Below are 25,165 nucleotides of genomic sequence, written 5' to 3'. Positions count from 1 at the left end.
ATCAAATTAAATGTAAGATATTAAAGATTGTCAGACTGGAATAGTAAGACCTAACTAAATATTTCCCACAAGAAGTGTACTTTATATATAAAACACAAACAAATTAAGTTTTAGAAAGATAAGTGGGCTCAGTGGCTTATGCCTGTAATCCCAGCACTTTGAAAGGCTCACTTGTGTAAGGATTGCTTGAGGCCAGAAATCTGAGACAAGCCTGGGCAACATAGTGAAACCCCATCTCTACAAAAAAAACTCTTTTAATTAGCCAGGCATAGTGGTTTTTGTAGTCCTACCAACTAAGGAAACTGAGGTGGTAGGATTGCTTGAGTCCAGGAGTCTGAGGTCATGTGAGTTATTATCATGCCACTACACTCCAGCCTAGGTGACAGAGTGACACCCTATCTGTGAAAAAAAAAAAACAAAACACACCACCAAAAACAAACAAAAAAAAAACAAAACCCAACTCTTCCTCTGAAGCAGGTTAGAGAAGAAAAAATAAAGATATTAAAATATATACCATGGCAACAGTAATCAAAAGAAAGATGAAATGGCTATACAAGTAACAGAAAATGTAGACTTCAAAATAAAGAAGGCCATTTCATAACAATAATGGTGTCACTTAATCAAAAGGTCATAAAAATCCTGTTTATGTACCTAATAAAAGAGATTCAAAATATATGAAGCAAAATAGAACTACAAAGAGAAATATACAAATCCACAATTATAGTCAGATATCAATACTCCTCACTCACTAATGAATAAAATAAATAGAAAATTAGCAAAGATTTAGTAAACTTAAACAATACTATCAACCAACTTGACAGAATTGATATTTATAGAATATTCCAGCCAATAACAGCAGAATGTTAATTTTTTTCAAATGCATACAGAACATCTACCAAGATGGAACATATTCTGGACCGTAAAATAAGTCTTGCTGGCTGTGGTGGCTCATGTCTGTAATCCCAGCACTTTGGGAGGCCAAGACAGGCAAATCACTTGAGGTCAGGAGTTCAAGACCACCCTGACCAACATGGTGAAACCCCATCTCTACTAAAAATACAAAGATTAGCCAGGTTTGGTGGCGTGCACCTGTAATCCCAGCTACTTGGAAGGTTGAGGCAGGAGAATTGCTGGAACCCAGGAGGCAGAGGTTGCAGTGAGTCAAGATTGCTCCATTGCGTTCTAGCCTGGGTGGTAACAGCGAGACTTTGTCTCAAAAAAAAAAAAAAGGCCGAGGCAGGTGGATCATGAAGTCAGGAGATAGAGATTATCCTGGCCAACATGGTGAAACCTCGTCTCTACTAAAAATACGAAAATTAGCCAGGCGTGGTGGCATGCTCCTGTAGTCTCAGCTACTCAGGAGGCTGAGGCAGGAGAATTGCTTGAACCCAGGAGGTGGTGGCTGCAGTGAGCCAAGATCACGCCACTGCACTCCAGCCTGGCCGACAGGGTGGGACTCTGTCTCAAAAAAATAAAAAATAAATTAAAAATAATAATTTCAAAAGCACTCAAATCACACAATGAAATTAAATTACATTATCAATAACAGCATGATCCATGGAAAATCCCCAAATATTTGGAAACTAAATTATACACTTCTAAATAACTAAATAATTCATGGATTAAAGATCAAAAGGACAATTAGAAAGTATTTTAACTACATAAAAATTTTAAAACAACATATTAGAATTTATGCAATGCACCATCTACCACGGCAGATGCCCATAGTCCCAGCTACTCAGGAGGATCACTTGAGTCCAGGAGTGTGAGTCCAGCCTAGGCAACATAACAAGACTCCATCTCTAAAAATATACATAAGTAAAGAGAATTTATGAGATGCTACTAAAGCAGTAATTAGGTAACAATTTGTAGCATTAAATGCTTATATTAGAAATATCTCAAATCAATGACATCAACTTCCATTTTAAGGAAAAGCAAATTAAACCTATAGTAAAAAGTCAGGAAATTATTAAAGTGGAAATCAAGGCCAGAAGTGGTGGTGCCCATCTGTAATCCCAGCACATTGGGAGCCCGAGGCAAGCAGATCACTTGAGTCCAGGAGTTTGAGACCAGCCTGGCCAACATATAAAATTAGCTGGGTGTGGTGGCGCACACCTGTAATCCCAGCTACTTGGGTGGCTGAGGCAGGAGAATCACTTGAACCCAGGAGGTGGAGGTTGCAGATCGTGGCCTGTACTCCAACCTGGGCAACAAAGTGAGACTTTGTCAAAAAAACCAAACCAAACCAAACCAAACCAAAACCCCAAAACCCTACAATATATAAAAATAATACATCACAACCAAGTGGGGTTTATCTCAGGCCTACAAAGTTGTTTCAACATTCAAAAGTAAATTAATTTAAGTCACCCTATTAAAATACTAAAAAAATAAAAACCAGTGATCATCTAAATAGGTACAGAAAATAGTATCTGGAAAAATACAACATCCATTCTCAATTTTAAAAAGAGAGAAAAAAAAAGAAAACTCTCACTAAACTAGAAAAATTTTCTCAACTTGATTAAGGATATTTATGAAAAATCTATAGCTAGCATTATACTTAATGTGAAAGATGGAATGCTTTCCTTCTAAGATCAGGAAAAAGATAGGACCATCCACTTTCACAACTTTTATTCAACATTGTACTGGAAGTTCTAGTCACTGCAATCAGGCAGGGGAAAGAAAGAAATAGGCCAGGAGCGGTGGCTCACGCCTGTAATTCTAACACTTTGGGAGGCCAGGGTGGGTGGATAATTTGAGGTTTGAGGTTAGGGGTTCGAGACCAGCCTGGCCAACATGGTAAAACTCTGTCTCTACTAAAAATACAAAAAACAAAAATTAACTGGGCATGGTGGTACATGCCTATAATCCCACCTACTAGGGAGGATGAGGTGGGAGAATCACTTGAACCCAGAAGAAGGTTGCAGCGAGCTGAGATTGCACCACTGCACTCCAGCCTAGATGACACAGTGAGACCTATCTCAAAAAAAGAAAAAAAAAAGAAAGAAAGAAAAGAAAAGAAATAAACGGCATCCAGACTGGAAAGGAAAAAGTAACATTTTTATTTGTAGACAACATGATCATCCATGTAGAAAAGCCAATGATGTCTACAAAAGAGCTATTCAGACTAATGAACGACTTTAGCAAGGTGGCAGGATACAAGACCAATATATAAAAATGTATGTTATTTCTATATACTAATAATAAACAACTGGAATTTGAAATTCAAAAAATGTTATTTCAATAGCATAAAAATATCAAATTCTTACGGATAAATATGACAAAGGATGTGAAAGTCCTATACACTTGAAAACTACAAAATATTGCAGATACTGAAGAAGAACTAAGCAATTTGCCAAATATACCTTGTTCATGGGTCAGAAGACTAAATATTGTTAAGATGTCACATCTCTCCAAACTGATATATAGATTCAACACAATCCCAATTAAAATCTCAGCAGACATTTCTGTAGGAACTGACAAGCGAAATCTTTTTTTGAGACAGAGTCTTGCTCTCCCACCCAGGCTGGAGTGCAGTGGCATGATCAGGGTTCATTGTAGCCTCAACCTCCTGGGCTTACACAATCCTCCCACCTCAGCCTCTTGAGTAGTTGGGACCACAGGCATGTGCCCGCAAGCCCAGCTTTTATATATACATATATATATATACACACACTTTTTTTTTTTTTTGGTAGAGGCGGGGTCTCCCTATGTTATTCAGTCTGGTCTTAAACTCGTGGGCTCAAGCAGTCCTCCTGCCTCAGCCTCCCAAAGAAAGTACTGGGATTACAGGCATGAGCCACAGCCCCTGGCTAACAAGCATATTCTAGAATTCATACGAAAAAGGTAAAGAACATAGAATAACCAAATCAACTCTGATAAGAAGAACACAATTGGAGAGCTAACACTGCCTAATTTCAAGAAATGGTTTACAGCTAAAATAATCAAAATACCATGTTAGGGACTTCTGGTTTCAGTTCCAACGAGGAAAGAGCTTAGAAGTCACCACTCCCATCCTTATAGCAAGAAGAAAGCTACATAAACTTGCCTTCCAGAGAAACTACTTCCTCAGAGTCTTATCTGACATGGGGGAAGGACAATTAGTCAAGTTCGGCCCCTCTAGCCTTCTTGTCTGATGTAAAGGAATACTTAAAAAAAAAAAAAAAAAAAAAACACTGAGAAAAAGTTCTGAAGGTCACAGCCCAGGAGCTCAGGCCCACAAAAATAAACTCTTAAGATTTAATTATAAGATTATAGAATGTTTCCCCTCTCCAACACCTTACCATTACGTCAAAGGGGCTTCAGTGTAATTATAACTGAGGGAAGTTCAAACCGTTAACTCCATTTGAGAAGTTTTTTTTGTTTTGTTTTGTTTTTGTTTTTGTTTTAAGACGGAGTCTCACTCTGTCGCCTAGGCTGGAGTGCTGGAGTGCAGTGGTGCGATGTTGGCTCACTGCAACCTCCGCCTCCCAGGTTCAAGGGATTCTCCTGTCTCAGCTTCCTGAGTAGCCGGGATTACAGGCGCATGCCACAACACCCGGCTAATTTTGTACTTTTAGTAGAGACAGGGTTTCACCATATTGGTCAGGCTGGTCTGACATCCTGACCTCATGATCTGCCCGAGAAACCCACAGACAACGGGGTAAGGGAGAACCCAGTAAACTGTAGGAAACTGAGGCCTCTGGCACCAAAAGCTATAGCATACATTAAATACAGCCCAGCTCCTGGTCATATAAACATAAAACCTGAGGCAGCAGAATCGCTTGAAACCGGAAGGCGGAGGTTGCAGTGAGCTGAGATTGCGCCACTGCACTCTAGCCTGGGCAACAACAGCAAAACTCTGTCTCAAACAAAACAAAACATAAAACCTTGCATTAAAAGTTTAATTATCTCAGTTCCTATTACCTAATACCTCACAACTTTCAACAAAAAATTACAGGGCACATAAAGGCAAGAAAAACAAACACAGTCTGACAAGATAAGCATTAGACCAGATTCAGATATGAATCAGATTTTGAAATTATTTGATAGGGAATCTAAAACGATAACAATTAATACGTTAAGGACTCTGACGGAAAAAACAGACAACATGTAATAACAGATAGTTAATGTAAAAATGGAAACTCTTAAAAAGAACCAAAAGGAAACATTAAACACCAAAAATACTGTAGTACACAAAAAGAAAGGGCATATCAATTAACTGAATACAGCCATGAATGGAATCATCAGTAAGCTTGATATGTAAATAGAAACTTCCCAAAATAAAATGCAAAGAAAAAAGGAATTATAAAAGGAATAGAATATCAAAAGGAACAGAACAACAGTGGAATAGTTATAAAAGGTGTAACATAGGTATAATGGAATTACCAGAAGGAGAAGAGCAAAAGAAACATAAGAAATATCTGAAGTAATAATGACTCAGGATTTTTCAAAATTAACAACAGACACGAAATCACATATGCAGGAAGCTTACAGAACATCAAGCAAGATAAATACCAAAAAATCTGCACCTAGCACTATCATATTCAAACTGCAGAAAACCAAAGACAAGAGAAAAATCTGGAAAGCAGCCAGTTTTAAAACCACCTTTTTAATAGAGGAACAAGGATAAGAACTATACTGTATTTCTTATTAAACTACATAAACAAGAAGTACAGTGAAATATTTAAACTGTTGAAAGAAAGAGCCACTAACCTAGAATTCTATTTCTAGTATCCAGTGAAATTATTTTATAAAAATGAAGGAGAGATGGTTGCACTTTGTTAATGTGCTAAATGCCACTGAATTGTATACTTTAAGATGGTTAGTTTTATGTTATGTGAATTTCACCCTAATAAAATAAGTGGAGAAATTCAGACAAACAAAAACTGTCACCAAGTAGACCTGTTTTCCTAGAAAAGTTAAAGAAGTTCTTCAGAAAGAATGAAAATTGTATGTCAGTAAATTCAAATCTACATGAAGAAAAAAATCAGAGAAGGAATAAATAAAGCTCAAATAAAATATTTCATTTTTCTTATTCTTAACTGATATAATAGTAATAATAGAAAAATGTATTGAGTGATTATATCATAAGGGTAAGTAAAATAAACAACAGCAATGTTATAAGAGACGGGAAAGGACAATTAGGAATACTCTGTTACAAGGTACCTGCACTACCCATGAAACAATATAGTATTATTTGAAAGTAAACTTAGATTAGTAAATGTGTAAGGCAAACTCTCGGGGAGTAACTAAAAATTATACTTAAAAATTAAGTATAATTGATATGCTAAGAAACGAGAGAAGATAGAATAATTTTTAAAATGCTCAAAACCAGAAAAAGAAAAAAAGAGGAAGATAAAGAACAGATACAACAAATAGGAAACAGATATTAATCCAACTATATCAGTAATTGCTTTCAATATGATCTAAATAAACCCATAAAAACATAGTGACTGTTAGAGTTGATTAAAAAAAACAAGGCCTAGCTAGCACGGTGGCTCACACCTGTAATCCCAGCACTTCGGGAGGCTGAGGCGGGCAGATCATGAGGTCAGGAGTTTGAGACCAGCCTGACCAACATGGTAAAACCCCGTCTCTACTAAAAATACAAAAGTTAGCCAGACATGCATGCCTGTAATCCCAGCTACTCGGGAGGCTGAGGCAGAAGAATCACTTGAACCCGGGAGGTGGAGGTTGCAGTGAGCCAAGATCATAGCACTGCACTCCAGCTTCGGCGACAGAGTGAGACTTCACCTCAAAAAAAAAAAAAAAGGCCCATCTATATGTTGTCTACAAAAAACTCACTTTAATACAAAGTCACAGATAGATTAAAAGAGGATGTACAGAGATATACCACGTGTTATGGACTGAATGTTTGTGTCCCTCAAAATTCATATGTTGAAATCCTAACCCCAAAAGGTGAGTTATTTAGAAGGTAGGGAATTTGGGAGGCAATTAGCTCCTAAGGGTGGAGCCTTCACAAATGAGAGTAGTGCCCTTATAAAAAGATGTGAGAGGGCTTGCTCTCTCTCTCGTCTCTACCATGTTTGGATACAACAAGAAAATAGCCATCTGCAAACCAGGAAGTGGGCTCTTAACAGACACCAGATCTGCTGATTATCTTAATCTTGGATTTTCCAGCTTCCAGAACTGTGAGAAATAAATGTCTGTTGTTTAAGTCACACACTGTATTGTAATTTGTAATTTGTTATAGCTGCCTGAACTAAGACACCAAGCAGACGCTAATATAGTCAACTAATCTTTGATAAAGGATCAAAAGCAATTCATTGGAAAAAGTATATATAGTCTTTTCACCAAATAGTGTTAGACATATAGATATCCACATGCAAAAATAAGACCTTATACCTGTCACAAAACTTAACTCAAGATGGATTGCAGATCTAAATGTAAAACACAAAAGTTCTATAAAATGTCTAGAAGATAACATAGGAGAAAATCTAGATGACCTTGGGTCACCCAGATCCATGACCCATGAAAGAAAAAATGGATGAGTGGAACTTCATTGGAAAATAGGTATTCAAGTTAATACATGTACACATGTTGACAGAAGCACTATTTACACTAGCCAAAAGGTGAAAACAACCCTCATGTTTATGAATGGATGAATAAATTGCATATACATATATATATACACAATGGAATATTATTTATACAAGGGAATGAAGTACTGATATATCCTACAATGTGGATGAACCTTCAAAACATTGTGCTAAGTGAAAGAAGCCAGACACAAAATGTTACACATATTGTATGATTCCACTTACAGTAATTAGCTAGAATATAGAAACAGAAAGAAAACAGAAAGCAGACTGGTGGCGGATGAAGAGTAATCTCTTAATGGGTACAGGGTTTCCTTTTAGTGTAATGAAAGTGTTTTGGAACTACATAAAGCTGGTGGTTGAACATCACTGTGAATATGCTACATGCTGCTCAGTTGTTCACTTAAAAAGCTGTTACATAAATTTTGCCTCATTCAAAAAAATTTTTGAAATCTGTTCTGCAGAAGACTCTGTTAAAAGAATGAAGAGACAAGCCACAGACTGGAAAAAAACATTTCCAAAATACATTTGATTGAGGAACTGTATCCATAATACACAAATAACTCATAAACTCAACATTAAGAAAGCAAAATATTTGGATATCTCACCAAAGAAGATAGGTAATGAGCATATAAAAAAAAAGTTCAACATTATATGTCACTAGAGAGCTGAAAATTATAAGACACCAACACATACCTACTAGAATGGCAAACATCCAAAACACTGAAACCAAGTGCTGGTGAGGATGCCAAGCAGTAGAAACTCTCATTTATTGCTGGTGGGAATGAAAGAGGATACAGCCACTTCGGAAGACAGTCTGGCAATTTCTTACAAAGCCAAACATAGGCTTACTATATAATCCAGCAATCATCCTCCTAGCTATTTCCGCAGTTGAACTGAAAACTTACGTCCACACAAAAACCTGAATACTGATGTTTATAGAAGCATTATTTATAATTGCCCCAAACTAGAAGCAACCAAGATGTCCTACAATGGTGAAAGAATTTTTAAAAACTGTGATAAACCCATACAACAAACAAAAAGAAATGAGCTATTAAGACACTAAAAGACCTGGAAGAACCTTAAATACATATTGCTAAGTGAAAAGAAGTCAATCTGACAAGATTATATGCTGCATGATTCCAACTATATGACATTCTAGAAAAGGCAAAACTATAGAAAGCATAAAAATATCAATGAGTTGCCAAGGAAAGGAAGAGTGTGAGAAAGATGAATAGGTGAATAAAAAATTTTAGGACCATGAAACTATTCTGGATGATACTGTAATAGTGGACACATGACAGTATGAATTTATCAAAAGCCACGGAACTGCACAACACAAAGACTGAAACTTAAACTACTGACTTTAGTGAATAATAGTGTACCAATATGGGCTCATTAATTGTAATAAATGTACCACACTAAGGCAAAATGATTATAGGGGAAACTTGGGGAACTAGGGAGGGTATGGTAGGTACCTGGGAACTCTGTGGTATTTGCCCAATTTTTCTGTAAATCTAAAACTGTTCTAAAAATAAAGTCTATTTTTAAAACCAGCATGATATTTACATAGAGATAAAAAATATATCAGCAGGCCGGGCGCGGTGGCTCAAGCCTGTAATCCCAGCACTTTGGGAGGCCAAGACGGGCAGATCACGAGGTCAGGAGATCGAGACCATCCTGGCTAACACGGTGAAACCCCGTCTCTACTAAAAATACGAAAAACTAGCCGGGCGAGGTGGCGGGCGCCTGTGGTCCCAGCTACTCGGGAGGCTGAGGCAGGAGAATGGCGTAAACCCGGGAGGCGGAGCTTGCAGTGAGCCGAGATCCGGCCACTGCACTCCAGACCGGGCGACAGAGCAAGACTCCGTCTCAAAAAAAAAAAAAAAAAAAAAAATATATATATATATATATATCAGCCTGGCACAGTGGCTCATGCCTGTAATCTCAGCACTTTGGAAGGCTGAGGTGGGCAGATTGCAGGAGCCTAGGGGTTCGAGACCAGCCTGGGCAACATGGTGAAACCTCCTCTCTACAAAAAGTACAAAATTAACTTGGCATGGTAGCGTGCACCTGTGCTTCCAGCTACTCTGGAGGCTGAAGTGGTAGGATCACTTGAGCCCAGCAGGTTGAGGCCGCAGTGAGCGGTGGTTGTGCCACTGCTGGATAACAGAGTGAGACACTATCTCAAAAAAAAAAAAAAGAAAAAAGAAAAGAAACTTATCAAATTGTATATTTTAAATGTTTGCAATTATACCTCAATTAATCTGTTTAAAAAATAAACAAATAGAGTAACATCACAGAAAATGATGGAGTACAGAACTCTAAAAATCTATCCTTCCACTAAAGCAACAATTAAGCTGGATAAAAACCAGTCAAAACCAACTTTTGAGCTCTAGAATCTAATTAAAAGTTTACAAAACCCAGGGGAATGCTTAGTGAAGGAAGACATGGTAAATTTTGGTAAGAGAGTATTATGGCATTTTAATTTACCCCCCTTACCACTCCCAACACACTAATTCAATGATAACTGTGGGGACAGCAGTCTGCATTCCTCTTGCAGGTTGTTAGTGCCACAGGGATCAATATGGACCTTATTCTCAAATAATTGTAGCTATGTGTTTTGGTGTGTCTGGTCCTTCCCTGCAGGATCAACATAGGGGCTTGCTTTTATTTCATCCACCTTGAAATTTTCTCAGAGCAGGAGTGGCCTCAAAGACAGCATATGTCAAAAGTACTTAGAGGCAAATATATTAGCCACAGCCTTCTGGGGCAAGGGATAACAGATCAAACAGCAGAGAGAACCAAAAGCCTGGGAAAGAGGCTGGGGAAGGAAATACATGGGGAAATAAGAACTCTGAAAAAAATCCTATATTTAGTATTCATAATAGCCAAGATATGGAATCAACCTAAGTGTCCATCAATAGATGAATGGATAAAGAAAATATGCTTTATATACATAATGGAATACTATTCAGCCTTTAAAAGGAAGAAAATTTTGTCATTTGTAGCAACAGGATAAACTTGGAGTATATTATCCTAACTGAAATAAGCCAGGCACAGAAAGACAAATACTGCATAATTTCACTTATGTGTGAAATTATAAAAAGTTGAATTCATAAAAGTAGATCGTAGAATGGTGATTACCAGGAGCTAGGAGGTGGGGAGGAGGCATACTGGGGATCCATTAGTCACAGTATATAAAATTTCAGTTAGGATTAAAAAGTTCAGGACATCTATTGTACAACATGGTGACTATAGTTAATAATATTATATACTTGAAAATTGCCAACAGAGTAGATTTTAAATGTTCTCACCACAAAATGTTAAGATGTGAAGTAGGCCGGGCGTGGTGGCTCAAGCCTGTAATCCCAGCACTTTGGGAGGCCGAGACGGGTGGATCACGAGGTCAGGAGATCGAGACCATCCTGGCTAACACGGTGAAACCCCGTCTCTACTAAAAAAAAAATACAAAAAACTAGCCGGGCGAGGTGGCGGGCGCCTGTAGTCCCAGCTACTCGGGAGGCTGAGGCAGGAGAATGGCGTGAACTCGGGAGGCGGAGCTTGCAGTGAGCTGAGATCCGGCCACTGCACTACAGCCCCGGCGACAGAGTGAGACTCTGTCTCCAAAAAAAAAAAAAGAAAAAAAGATGTGAAGTAATGGATATGTTGACTAACATGATTTAGCCATTCCAAAATGTACACATATATCAAAACATTATGCTTTACATCATAAAGGCATACAATTTTTTTTTTTTTTTTTGAGACAGTCTCGCTCTGTTGCCCAGACTGGAGTGCAGTGGGATAATCTCAGCTCACTGCAACCTCTGCCTCCCGGGTTCAAGCAATTTTCCTGCCTCAGCCTCCTGAGTAGTTGAAACCACAGGTGCACAGCACCACACCCGGCTAATTTTTTGTATTTTAGTAGAGACGGGGTTTCACTGTGTTGCCCAGGCTGGTCGCAGACTCCTGAGCTCTGGCAATCTGCCCTCCTTGGCCTCCCAAAATGCTGGAATTACAGGCGTGAACCACCGCGCCTGGCCAACGCATACAATTTTTATTTGTCAATTTAGAAAATCAATCAATCAATCAATCAGTAAGAAAAGTCCATGCAGATACTGGGGAATCTAGAAGGCCATATGCATGTCCAGAGTGGGACACATACTCAGAAAAAAATCTACATTTCCAACTCCTATGGACATTCAGGCTTCATGCAAGTAGGAAGCAAAGGCTAAGGCAGAGGTGTAAATGACCTAGCTAAGCACTGAAACAATGCCCCAATACAGAACCAATCTGCAAAGACCATGAAAGGCTTTTCTTTGTTTTTGTATAAGGAATCTAAGGAAATTTCTGACCAATCACAAGCTCACCACTAAGGTAATGTAAAGATACTTCAGTGACTACATAAAGCAAAGAATACAGTCTTTAAAAACAATAGTTTAGGCTGGGCACAGTGATTCATGCCTGTAATCCCACTTTGGGATTATACTTTGGGAGGTTGAGGTGGGAAGACCACTTGAGCACAGGAGTTCAAAACTAGCCTGGGCAACATAGTGAGACCTTGTCTATCTCTCTTAAAAAAAAAAAAAAAAATAGCTGGGGCCAGGCATGGTGGCTCACGCCTGTAATCCCAGCACTTTGAGAGGCCGAGGCAGGCAGATCATCTGAGGTGAGGAGTCTGAGACCAGCCTGACCAATATGGTGAGACCCCATCTCTACTAGAAATACAAAAATTAGCTAGGCATGGTGGCATGTGCCTGTAATCCCTGTCACTTGGGAGGCTGAGGCAGGAGATTCGCTTGAGTCTGGGAGGCAGAGGTTGCAGTGAGCTGAGATCATGCCACTGTACTCCAACCTGGGCAACGAGACAAGACTCTGTCTCAAAAAAATAAAAACCACAAAATTAGCTGGGCATGGTGGCATGCACCTGTGGTCCCAGCTACTTGGGGGTCTGAGGTGGGAGGATTGCTTGAGCCCAGGAGGTCGAAGCTGCAATGAGCTGTGATTGAACCACTGCATTCCAGCCTGGGAGACAGAGCAAGACCCTGTCTCAAACAATAATAATAGTAATAATAATAATAGTTTAGAAATAGAAAATTGGAACAGACCTATCACTAACTAGTAAGGAGATTTAATCAGTAATCAAAAAATTTCCCCAAACACAAAGCCTAGAACCAAATGGCTTTACTGGTAAATTCTATCAAACACTTAGAGAATAATTACCATCAAAATCTGTCAAGTTATTCCAAAAAGTTGAATAGGATGCAATGCTTCCCAACTCATTCTATGAAGCCAGTAAAACCCTGATAGCAAAGCCAGACAATGACACTACAAGAAAACAACAGACCAATATCCCTGATGAAAACTGTTGTAAAAATCCTCAACAAAATAGTAGCAAACAAAATTCAACAGCACATTAAAAGGATTATACACCACGACGAAATAGGAGCTATTCCTGGAATGCAAGAATGGTTCAACACACAAAAATCAATTAACATATCACAGTAATAGAAGTAAGGAAAAAACTATATGACTATTTCAATTAATGCAGAAAAGCATCTGACAAAATTCAATACCCTTTCATGATTAAAAAAAAAAAAAAAAGCCACCAACAAAAACCCCAAACTAGGAACAGAAGGAAACTATCTCAAAATAAAGGCCAGTACATATACACACTGGAGTATTATTCAGCAATTAAAAAAATGAGATCTGTCATTTGCAACAACATAGATGGAACTGGAGATCATTATATTAAGTGAAACAAGCCAGGCACAGAAAGGCAACCATCGTATATTTGCAGTTATTTGTGGAATCTAAAAATCAAAACAATTGAACTCATAGACATAAAGAGTAGAAGGATGGTACCAGAAGCTGGGAAGGGTAGTGGGAAGGTAGGAAGGAGGTGGAAATGGTTAATGGGTACAAAAAATATATATAGTAATGGGTACAAAACATATATATAATAATGGGTACAAAAACATATATAGTTAGAAAGAATAAGACCTACTATTTGATAGCACAACAAGGTGACTATAGTCAACAATAACTTAATTGTACATTTTAAAATAATTGAAACAGTATAATTATATTGCTTATAACACAAAGGAAAAATGCTTGAAGGGATGGATAACCCCATTCTCCATCATGTGATTATTTTACACTGCATGCCTGTATCAAAATATTTCATGTACTCCCATAAATATATATACCTACTATGTACCCACAAAATTAAAAAAAAATTGTTTTAAATGTTACCAATTTATAGTCTTCCTCCACCAGAGGTATATAACAATTCCCATTTTATTATACATTTACCAATATTAAATCATTTCATAAACAAAAAAGCAAAAACAAAATAAAAAAAAAATAAAGGCCATAAATGAAAAGCCCAGAGAAAACATCATACTCAATGACGAAAGACAAAGCTTTTCTTCTAAGTTCAGAACAAGGTGAGGATGCCTGCTTTTACCACTTCTATTCAGTATAGGTTTGGAAGTCCTAGCTAGGTCAATAAAACAAGAAGAAATACAAGATAATGAAATTGAAAAGGAAGATATAAAATCATATTTGTTTGCAGATAACACGATCTTATATGTAGAAAACTCTAAAGATTACACACGCACACACACACACATACACATGCAACTGTTCAAACAAATAATAGAATTCAGTCAAGTAGCCAGATACAAAACAACATGCAAAAATCAGATGCACTTCTATGTATCAACATGAACAATCCAAAAAAGAAATTATGAAAATAATTCCACTTACAATATCATTAAAAACAATAAAATACTTAGGAATAAACTTAACCAAGGAGGCAAAAGACTTGTACACTAAAAAGTATGAAACCTTGCTAAAAGAAATTAGAGAAGACACCAATAAATAGAAAGATACCAATGTTTATGGACTGGAAGAGTTACTACTGTAGTTTTTTGTTTTTTGTTTTTTTGAGACACGGTCTCGCTCTGTTGCTCAGGCTGGAGTGTCGTGGCGGAATCATGGCTCACTGCAGCCTCAACCTCTTGAGTTCAAGCAATTCTCCCATCCCAGCCTCCAGAGTAGCTGGAATTACAGGCGCACACCACCACACCCAGCTAATTTTTGTATTTTTTGTAGAGACAGGGCCTTGCCATGTTTCCCAGGCTGTTCTCAAACTCCTGGACTCAAACGATTTGCCTGCCTCAGCTTCCCAAAGCGTTGGGATTGTAGGCATGAGCCACCACACCTGGTTGAAACACTTACTGTTGTTAAGATGTTCAATACTACCCTAAGTGACCTACAGATTCAATGCAATCCCTATCAAAATCACAATAACTTTTTTTTTTTTGCAGAAATAAAATATACCATACTAAAGTTCATATGGAATCTCAAGGGACCCTGAATAGCTAAAACAATCTTGAAAAAGAAGAGGCCGGGGCATGATGGCTCACGCCTGTATTCCCAGCACTTTGGGAGTTTGAGGTAGGAGGATCACTTGAGCCCAGAGGTTTGAGACCAGCCTGAGCAACATGGCAAGATCCTATCTCTACAGATAAAAACAAAAACAAACAAACAAACAAACAAACAAAATTAGCCAGGTGTGGTGACATGTACCTGTGGTCCTAGCTACTCAGGAGGCTGAGACAGGAGGATTACTTCAGCCCAGAAGGTCGAGGCTGCAGTGAGCCAAGATCATGCCACTGCACTCCAGCCTGGGTGACAGAGCAAGACCCTGTCTCAAAAAGTAAAAAGAATAAAAAGTTGGAAGACTCACACTTTCTGGTTTCATATAGACCGAATGGATCAGAATTTAAAGCCCAGAAATAAATCCTACATATATAATCAAATGATTTTGACAAGGGTGCCACAATCATTCAATGGGGAAAGGACATTCTTTTCAACAAATGGGGCCAGGCATGGTGGTTCATGCCTGTAATCCCAGCACTACGGAAGGCTGAGGCAGGAAGACCGCTTGAGCCCAGGAGTTCAAGACTAGTGTGAGCAACATAGGAGACCCCATCTCTACCAAAAATACAAAAATTATCCAGGTGTGGTGGCATGCACCTGTAGTCCCAGCTACTTAGGAGGCTGAGGTGGGAAGATCAATTGAGCCCAGAAGGTCGAGGCTACAGTGAGGCATGATGATGTCACTGCACTCCAGCCTGGGTACAGACAGACCAAGACTCTGTCTCAAATAAATAAATGGTACCAGGAAAACTGAACATCCACATGCATGAGAATGAAGTTGGACCCTTACTTTACACCACATACGAAAATCTACAAATAGATCAAAGACTTAAATGTAAGACTAAAACTATAAAACTCTTAAAAGAAAACATAGTGTAAAAGCTTCATAATGTTGGATTTGAAAATGATTTCTTGGGTAAGACATCAAAAACATAAGCAACAAAAGAGAAAATGAACTGTAACAAAATTTATAAAACTTATGTGCATCAGAGGACACAACAGAATAAAAAGGCAGACTACAGAATGGGAGACAATATTTGCACATTGTATGTCTGACAGGGGATTAATATAAATACTTTATAAAGAACTCTTACAGCTCAGTAACAAAAAAGCAAACAATCTGATTAAAAAACGGGGAAGGGGCTGGGCATGGTGGCTCACACCTGTAATCCCAGCACTTTGGGAGGCCAAGGCAGGCAGATTGCTTGAAGTCAGGAGTTCAAGACCAGCCTGGCCAACATGGTGAAACCTCATCTCTACTAAAACTACAAAGATTAGCCAGGTGTGGTGGCACACACCTGTAATCCCAGCTACTCAGGAGTCTGACGCAGGAGAATCACTAGAACCCAGGAGGTGGAGGTTGCAGTGGGCCAAGATAGCGCCACTGCACTCCAGCCTGGGTAAGAAAGCGAGACTTCATGCCCCCTAAAAAAAATAAAAAATAAAAAAATAAGGGAAAGGACTTGAAGAGACATTTCTTCAGAAGATATATAAATGGCCAATAAGCACATGAAATGTTATCCAACATTACTAATGATTAGAGAAATGCAAATCAAAACCACAATGAGATACCACTTTGTACCCATTAGGATGGCTATTACTTAAAAAACAAAAAAAAAAACAGCAACAAATGTTGGCATGAATGTGGAAACCGGGGCACTGTGCACTGCTGTTATAGAAAATATGGTGTTTCCTCAAAAAATCAAACACAGAATTTCCACCTGATCCAGTAATTCTACTCCTGAGTATATGTACAAAAGAACTGAAAGTAGAGGCTCAAACGTATTTGTACATCAATATTCACAACATCTAAAAGGTGGAAGTAACCCAAGTGTCCACTGACAGATAAACAGATAAACCAAATGTGGTCTATCCATACAATGGAATATTACTCAGCCTTCAAAACACAGGAAATTCTGACACATGCTACAACAAGGTAAACCTTAAAGACATGCTAAGTGAAATAAGCCAGATACAAAAGGACAAATATTATGTGATTCCAGATTAAGACCATCCTGGCTAACACAGTGAAACCCCATCTCTAGTAAAATACAAAAAAAAAAATTAGCCAGGCATGGTGGCATTTGCCTGTAGTCCCAGCCGCTCGGGAGGCTGAGGCAGGAGAATCGCTTGAACCTGGGAGGCAGAGGTTGCAGTGAGCCGAGATTATGCCACTGCACTCCAGCCCGGGCAATAGTGTGAGACTCTGTCTCAAAAACAAAAACAAAACACAAACAAACTAGTGTGTGTAAGCCCTCTCCAGCTCATCCCTGATAACAAGTAAGAATCCTAGGAAAAATATAAAAAACAACCACTTGAAGACTCTGAAAAGTAAACAAAAACAGGTAGATTGTGGAAAGGAGTCAAACTTGGAGAAGTAAACTGAACAGAAGAAGTGAGTTTCCCAAACTTTTTCCTCTCTTTTCTCTTAGTTTTGCTCAAGCATGTACCTCAGTCATGATGCTGCTCAATGAAGGCACCTACAACTCTAATAGAAATCTATCTTAAGGAAACAGAGATCAGAAAAGGGCTCCCTTTGGGCAGGAAAGTATGGAGGGAATCCTAGAAGAAAGGCAGCCAGGAAAAGGGATGCTTTAATTCTGTGTATTAATCCAAACAAGTCTCAGTCTAACCTGTCTACTATGCATGTGCATGACAGTCTCAAACCAACATAGCTAAGGCTTGCTTATAGAACTAAACTGAGATTTGAACCATTGTCCACAGATGATGAGACCAAATTTACATTCTAAACCTAATCAGGTTGCCTGCTAAAAGTATTGTCTCTAGAGAGTTACAAAAGGACCCAGATTCTATGCAACACAGTATTCATAACATCTAAGATGCAATCCTAAATTACCTGACATACAAAGAATAGGAAAATGTGACCCATTCTCATGGGAGAAGATAATCAACAGACACCGGCCTAGAAATGAGCCAGACATTGGAAATATCCAACAAATATTTTTAAAAGCAGTTATTATACTACATAGCTCAACGAGGTAAAGGAAAATATATCTGAAATGATTTGGAGGGTGATGGAAACAGGAATGTTTGTTATCTTGATTGTGGTGATGATTTCACAGGGGAATACATATGTAAAAACTGATTAAATTATACACCATAAATACATATAGTTTACTATAGATACAGCTCAATAAAGTTGTAAAAAAAAACAAAGTAACAGGCTGGGTGCCGTGGCTCACACCTATAATCCCAGCACTTTGGGGGGCCAAGACGGGCAGATCATGAGGTCAGGAGATTGAGACCATCCTGGTTAACATGGTGAAACCCCGTCTCTACTAAAAATACAAAAAATTAGCTGGGCATGGTGGCAGGCACCTGTAGTCCCAGCTACTTGGGAGGCTGAGGCAGGAGAATGGTATGAACCCGGGAGGTGGAGCCTGGATGGCGCCAGTGCACTCCAGCCTAGATGACAGAGCAAGACTCTGTGTCAAAAAAAAAAAAAAAAGAAAGTAACATTAACCACATCTGTACCAAGCACAAAGTAAATATTATTAATGAACATTTTACAGATTAGGAGACTGAAGTTCAGAAAGATTAGGTACTGGCCAAACATTACAAAGTTAATCAGGTCCAGGATTCTAATATAGACTTTTCTGATCAAAGACTATAATTATCTGAGTAAACAATACAGTCTTAATTCTATTTAATTCATGAGGTTATTAGCGGGACTGAGCAAAGTATGACCCTAAAACTTTTTAAACTAATATGAGATTGGGAATATATTAGTGCACAGATTTTATACCACCAATTATATATCATTAATTTCTTACTAAATTGAAAGAAATTACCCCTCTAGTAACAAATTCCAAAGGAAATATCTAGCAGTGAGCATAGGCTGCATTTTAACCTTTACTTTTTTCACACCACATGTCTCAGAAAAATAGCAGTATTATATACTGATGGCGCTATGTGAATTAATCCATTGGTAAAATTCATGAAAGATATACGATCCATATATGATTATCTGTAGTATTTTCAAAATCCAATGTTTATTTCATTCTTGTAACACAAAACCATCCAATCATTTCAAATTATGTTATAGAAAAGTATTTCATTACCTGGAAGTATGGTCACAGTATGTTGAATAATAAAAACAGGTTATAAAAAAGTATTCATTGGCTGGGGACGGTGGCTCACACCTGTAATCCCAGCCTGAGGCTGGCAGATCATGAGGTCAAGAGATCAAGACCATCCTGGCCAACATGGTGAAACCTAGTCTCTACTAAAAGTACAAAAACTAGCTGGGCCTGGTGGTGCACGCCTGTAGTCCCAGCTACTCGGGAGGCTGAGGCAGGAGAATCACTTGAACCTAGGAGGCGGAGCTCGCAGTGAGCCAAAATTGCTCCATTGTACTCCAGCCTGGTGACAGACTGAGTCTCAGTCTCAAAAAACAAAAAAAAAAATAATCCCAGCACTTTGGGAGGCCGAGATGGGCGGATCACGAGGTCAGGAAATAGAGACCATCCTGGCAAACACAGTGAAACCCCGTCTCTATCAAAAATACAAAAAAGGCCGGGCACGGTGGCTCAAGCCTGTAATCCCAGCACTTTGGGAGGCCGAGACGGGCGGATCACGAGGTCAGGAGTTCGAGACCATCCTGGCTAACACGGTGAAACCCCGTCTCTACTAAAAAATACAAAAAAAGCTAGCCGGGCGAGGTGGCTGGCGCCTGTAGTCCCAGCTACTCGGGAGGCTGAGGCAGGAGAATGGCGTGAACCCGGGAGGTGGAGCTTGCAGTGAGCCGAGATCACGCCACTGTACTCCAGCCTGGGAGAGGGAGCGAGACTCTGTCTCAAAAAAAAAAAAAAAAAAAAAAATTAAAGAGTAAAGATAATATTATTTATCTTTTTGCTTCTCTGAATTTTCAAAATTTTCTATAATAAATAAATAGTATTTTTATATGAAAAAAGATAAAAGCTATTGTTTCAAAATGTAACAATAAATAAATGGGTCTCCACTTCCCAAGGTGACTCATCTTTGTTTCTATTTGGATCTGAGTGTGCCTTTCTTGCAAGGTGCAGTGACAGTCTTGTAGCACTTACCTGTCCCACTGCTTGTAGGTTATAGCAGATGATGTCCTTATTTGCTACGGAAGCTCCATAGAGAAGTATCTCTGTGAGCCAGCAAAGTCCCAGGAGCAGGTCACAGAAGCTCAGATAAAAAAGTGGTCTTATCTGTCAAAGTAATGAAATCCTCATTTCATACATGATGTAGCTAGGAGAATGTTAACAATGTAACAATTCTTACATTTTATGTTTCTAGTAGGAAACTGGCATCATTTTTCTGGGGCCTCTGCCATTGGCTGATTGTGGGGAATGCAAATGAAGACTACAGATAGGAAGGAATCTATAACCACTATAACTACAGTTATCCCAACTGTTCTGGAATCAGAGTACTCATGGATAGATTAGTACTGAAACTTCTTACTCACAGGGACACTCCTTTCTTAGGTATAGGGTTAAAAAAAGAGCGGAAAGATGAGAAATTTTGCAGTGGACATGTACCACAAGGAGACAATTGAGAGTGCTTTAGTGGCACAGGCAACATCTTCTACTTTTTTTTTTTTTTTTTTTTTTTTTGAGACAGAGTTTTGCTCTGTCACCCAGGCTAGAGTGCAGTGGCATGATCTCGGCTCAATGCAAGCTCCGCCTCCCAGGTTCACACCATTCTCCTGCCTCAGCCTCCCAAGTAGCTGGGACTATAGGCGCCTGCCACTGCGCCCGGCTAATTTTTTGTATTTTTAGTAGAGACGGGGCTCCATCATGCTAGCCAGGATGGTCTCGATCTCCTGACCTCATGATCCACCCGCCTCGGCCTCCCAAAGTGCTAGGATTACAGGTGTGAGCCACTGCGCCCGGTGGCAACATCTTCTAAATACAAAAAATGAGGTAATCTGCTAAGTGTTTAGGGATGTGGCTGAAGACTTAAAGAAAATGAAAACATGTTTACAGTAATAAAAAGTCAGGGTAAAAAGTCAGTAATACTGAAGAATGTCAGAATGAACTGTACATGTTGCCTTTCAATTTCTGACCACACTGGTGAAATTTGTCTGCTTATCCTTCTCCTTTTGGCATCCCCATTCCCACTTATCTAAAAATAGTTTTGGTCCTTCTGTGGAGAAAATTATAAAACATTTATTGAGGGACTCCTAAAGGAAGTCTAAAGTGAAGAAATATGTCATATGCTTATAGATTATAAGACGCAATACTACAAAAATTTCAATTCTGCCTACATTGTTCTATAGATTAAATGCAATCTCAATGAAATCTCAACCTACTTTCCTGTGGAACTTGACAAGCTGACTCTAAATCTGATGTAGAAATACAAAATATCACCCTGTGAGCCGCAATCCAAGGGAGTAACGGTTGGGTGTTTGCCATCTTAGGGAGAAGCTCTCATCCATGGCACACCTGGCATAGGCAAACCCCTTTAATGGACCAGACCTGCAGCTTGTGGACAATGGCCTCACAGACCTCCACAGCAGCCCCACAGGACCCACAGGCCCCCCTCACTGCTCTCTTAACCTGGCAGCTGCTGCCTTATAAAAGTACAGTTGTGATTTTGACTCCATGAAGTATTATGCACTGTGTGGCTCTCGTGGGGTCTTAGGTTGTGGTCTGACACACACTGTGGTCATTCCCCTAGGTTCAGTGAAATGCTGTATGCAGGTGGACCCCTAAAAGTACAAGGGCATATTTAATGGATTCTCAGTTACACTTAAGGAGGATGGTGTTCATTGTTTGGCTAAAGGACGGGCTCTAACTTTCATTGGTCACTCCATGCAGGGGCTCTGCAAGTTTGGCTTTTATGAAGTCTTTAAAGTCTTGTATAGCAACATACTCCCAGAGCATGTTATCTCTGGTGCACATCACTATATTTGGCTGCCTCTGCCAGTGCTGAATTATTTGCTGTAATTGCCCTATGGAAGCTGCTAAGGTTCAAATTCAAACCCAACCAGGTTAGACCAAGACTTTGACGGATGCAGCTTCCAAGATGTATAAGGAAGAAGGCCTAAAAACATTCTACAGAGGGGTTGCTCCTCTCTGGATGAGACAAATAGCATATGCCATGATAAGTTTGCCTGCTTTTAAGGTACTGTTGAAGCATTGTACAAGTTAAGTTTGTGGTTCAGAAGCCCTGCAGTGAATGTTCAAAGGCAGAGGAGCTGGTTGTAACATTTGTAGCAGGTTACATACCTGGAGTGTTTTGTGCAATTGTTTCTCACCCTGATGATTCTGTGGTATTTGTGTTGAATAAAGAAAAAGGTAGCAGTGCTTCTCAAGTTCTCCAGAGACTTGGATTTAAAGGTGTATGGAAGGGACTGTTTGCCTGTATCATTATGACTGGTACTCTGACTGCACTACAGTAGTTTATCTATGATTCTAAATGCCAGAATCTCTGAAGAAGCGGCTTGGGTTAACTCAGCAGATAGATCAAAGTAAATGTGGACTGAATCTGCTTGCTGATCAGTGCTGAAGAAAGTACAAAAGGAACTTTCATATATTTGACAGTGTAGGAAATTGTCTATTCCTGATATTATTACTATAGTACTCTCGCTTAAGTCAAGAATTTCAAATTTACTATTGAAATAAACCCAATTCTTCAGGGAAAAAAATATATATACTATTAAGATAACCAAGACACTCTTAGAAAGGAGAACTTGCCCCACCTCATCTTAAGACTTATTGCAGGATCTGGCCGATAGCCTGCAATGCGACGGGACTCTTTCTTTGTTGCCAGACAGATTGGCAGGTCGAGAAATAAAAGACAAACACAAAATAGTGAAAGCTGGGTCCAGGGAGGTCACCACCTTCTGGTCCTGCGATGCCGCCAATGCACTAGATATACCAGCATTTATAAGTTTAGTGAGGGCGGGGGTAGGTTAGTGAGGGATTTAGGGTCGTTTGATTATGAGGTGAGATGATCACATGGAGATGAAATAATTCTTTAACATAACATCGGTATGCAGAAGTGCAGTATACAGAGATAAGAATTTACAATATAGTGTGTGCATCAGCAATTTCTAACAGAGCCTTGAAACAGAAACACAGTCTATCCATAACCTATGTTTAGTAAGATACTAATCAGCAATAATAACTGCAGCAAAAGCTGGTTGCAAACAATCAATAGCAACAGGACGTGAAACAACCAGTTAGACCACAAATTCTCAGAAGGGAGTATGCCTTAACGCTAAAAAGACCTAGAAGAGCCGTGGCAAGATAAGGGCGTTTATAACCCTATCTTATCCATATGAACAGGTGCCCCTCATGTGTCCGTTTATAGGCTCTCCACAAGGGTCTCATTCCATTCCCAGAGCTATGAACATCTGCTTTTCTGGGATAGGAATCTTGGTGATGTGAAACCTCCCTGACTGCACATCCGTTTATAGGCTCTCTGCAGGGGGAAGCACATCACGTGCTGTTGGCTCATTTTGGCAGTCCAACCTGACATTGTCTTTACACAGTCCTGCATGCAATTTTGTATTTACAATAATCAGGAGCATTTCATCTTTTATTCCGTAGCAATAGTTTTAGGGGGTCTCCCTACAAATACTAACATAGACCTAGAGAGAAGATACTGTGGTACTAGTACAGGGATGGACAAATAGGTGAATAGAATGAAAATATCCCAAATTAAGCCCAGCAATATATATATAGATCTCTGATGTATGATACAAGTGGCTTTTTCAATCAGTGGAGAAGAGACAGTCTTTTCAAAATATGAACCTAGAACAATTGGGTATCCATACAGGGAAAAAAAAATGAAATTAGGCCCCTACTTTGTATCACACTACACTCAAAAAATCAGTTCTAGGACGGGCATGGTGGCTCACGTCTGTAATCCCTGCACTTTGGGAGGTGGGCAGATCACCTGAGGTCAGCAGTTCAAAACCAGCCTGGCCAACATGGCGAAACCCCATCTCTACTAAAAATACAAAAATTAGCTGGGCATGGTGGTGGGCGTCTGTAATCCCACCTACTCAGGAGGCTGAGGCAGGAGAATCATTTGAACCCAGGAGGCGGAGGTTGCAGTGAGCCGAGATTGCGCCACTGCACTCCAGCCTGAGCAACAGAGTGAGACTCCATCTAATCAGTTCTAGGCCAGGCTCAGTGGATTATGACTATAATCCTAACACTTTGGGAGGCCGAGGGAGGAGATCTGCTTGAGCCCAGGAGTTCAAGACCAGACTGGGCAACATGGTGAGACTCCATCTCTACAAATAAAATAAAAGACAAAAAAATTAGCTGGGCATGGTGACATACACTTGTGGTCCCAGCTACTTGGGAGTCTGAGGCAGGAGGATCACTTGAGCCCAGGAGGTTGAGGCTGCAGTGAGCCATTAATGCATCACTGTACTTCAGCCAGGGCAACAGAACAAGACCCTGTCTCAAAAAAAAAAAAAAATCCGTTCCAAGTGGTTTAAAGACCAAAATGTGAAAGGGCAAAAACTATAAACCTTTTTTTTACATTCTATGTCATTTTATTCCATAGCAATAGTTTCAGGGGGTCTCCTATGTTAGTACAAAGACTAACATAGACCTAGAGAGAAGTGCAAGCAAACCTCACCTCGTTTTGTCCTCCTTTGCCCTGCCAAAGACTTCTGATATGTTTTAACATCTCCCTATACATAGGGTCCTTTCCTTTCCTTTTCCTCTTTCCCCCTTTCCCTTTCCTGAGAGTCCAAATGGCCATAAACATATGAAAATATGCCCTACCTTATTAGTAATAAAGGAAATGAAAAATTAAAACTACAATAAGAAAATAATTATACACCCATGGCAAAAAATTTAAGTCTGATAACAGAGAGTATTAATGGGAACAAAAGGCCGGGCGCGGTGGCTCAAGCCTGTAATCCCAGCACTTTGGGAGGCCGAGACGGGCGGATCACGAGGTCAGAAGATCGAGACCATCCTGGCTAACACGGTGAAACCCCGTCTCTACTAAAAAATACAAAAAACTAGCCGGGCGAGGTGGCGGGCGCCTGTAGTCCCAGCTACTCGGGAGGCTGAGGCAGGAGAATGGCGTAGACCTGGGAGGCGGAGCTTTCAGTGAGCTGAGATCCGGCCACTGCACTCCAGCCTGGGCGACAGAGCGAGACTCCATCTCAAAAAAAAAAAAAAAAAAAGGAACAAAAAGCAACAGGACCCTTTATA

General features: G+C 39.5%; 1 protein-coding gene and 1 pseudogene across 8 annotated transcripts in view; one reads left to right on the top strand and one right to left on the bottom strand.

Moving 5' to 3' along the window:
- TMEM116 (transmembrane protein 116) overlaps positions 1–25,165 on the bottom strand; it is a 90,241-nt gene that overhangs the window by 41,128 nt on the left and 23,948 nt on the right. For 6 of the 8 annotated variants that reach the window (XM_033220548.1, XM_033220552.1, XM_033220549.1 and 3 more), the window contains exon 4: positions 20,054–20,185. In XM_033220548.1, coding sequence (XP_033076439.1) covers positions 20,054–20,185 — 132 coding nt within the window. Of the gene's footprint in view, positions 1–20,053; positions 20,187–25,165 lie in introns of those variants that run through there. The other 2 variants (XM_033220554.1, XM_033220553.1) reach the window with 2 other exon arrangements.
- Positions 20,489–22,413, top strand: LOC117090747 (annotated as a pseudogene).

This window comes from Trachypithecus francoisi, unplaced genomic scaffold, assembly GCF_009764315.1.
Source record: "Trachypithecus francoisi isolate TF-2019V2 unplaced genomic scaffold, Tfra_2.0 Lachesis_group11, whole genome shotgun sequence".
In the NCBI taxonomy this organism is placed as follows: domain Eukaryota; kingdom Metazoa; phylum Chordata; class Mammalia; order Primates; family Cercopithecidae; genus Trachypithecus; species Trachypithecus francoisi.
This window is presented reverse-complemented; position numbering and strand designations above follow the sequence as displayed.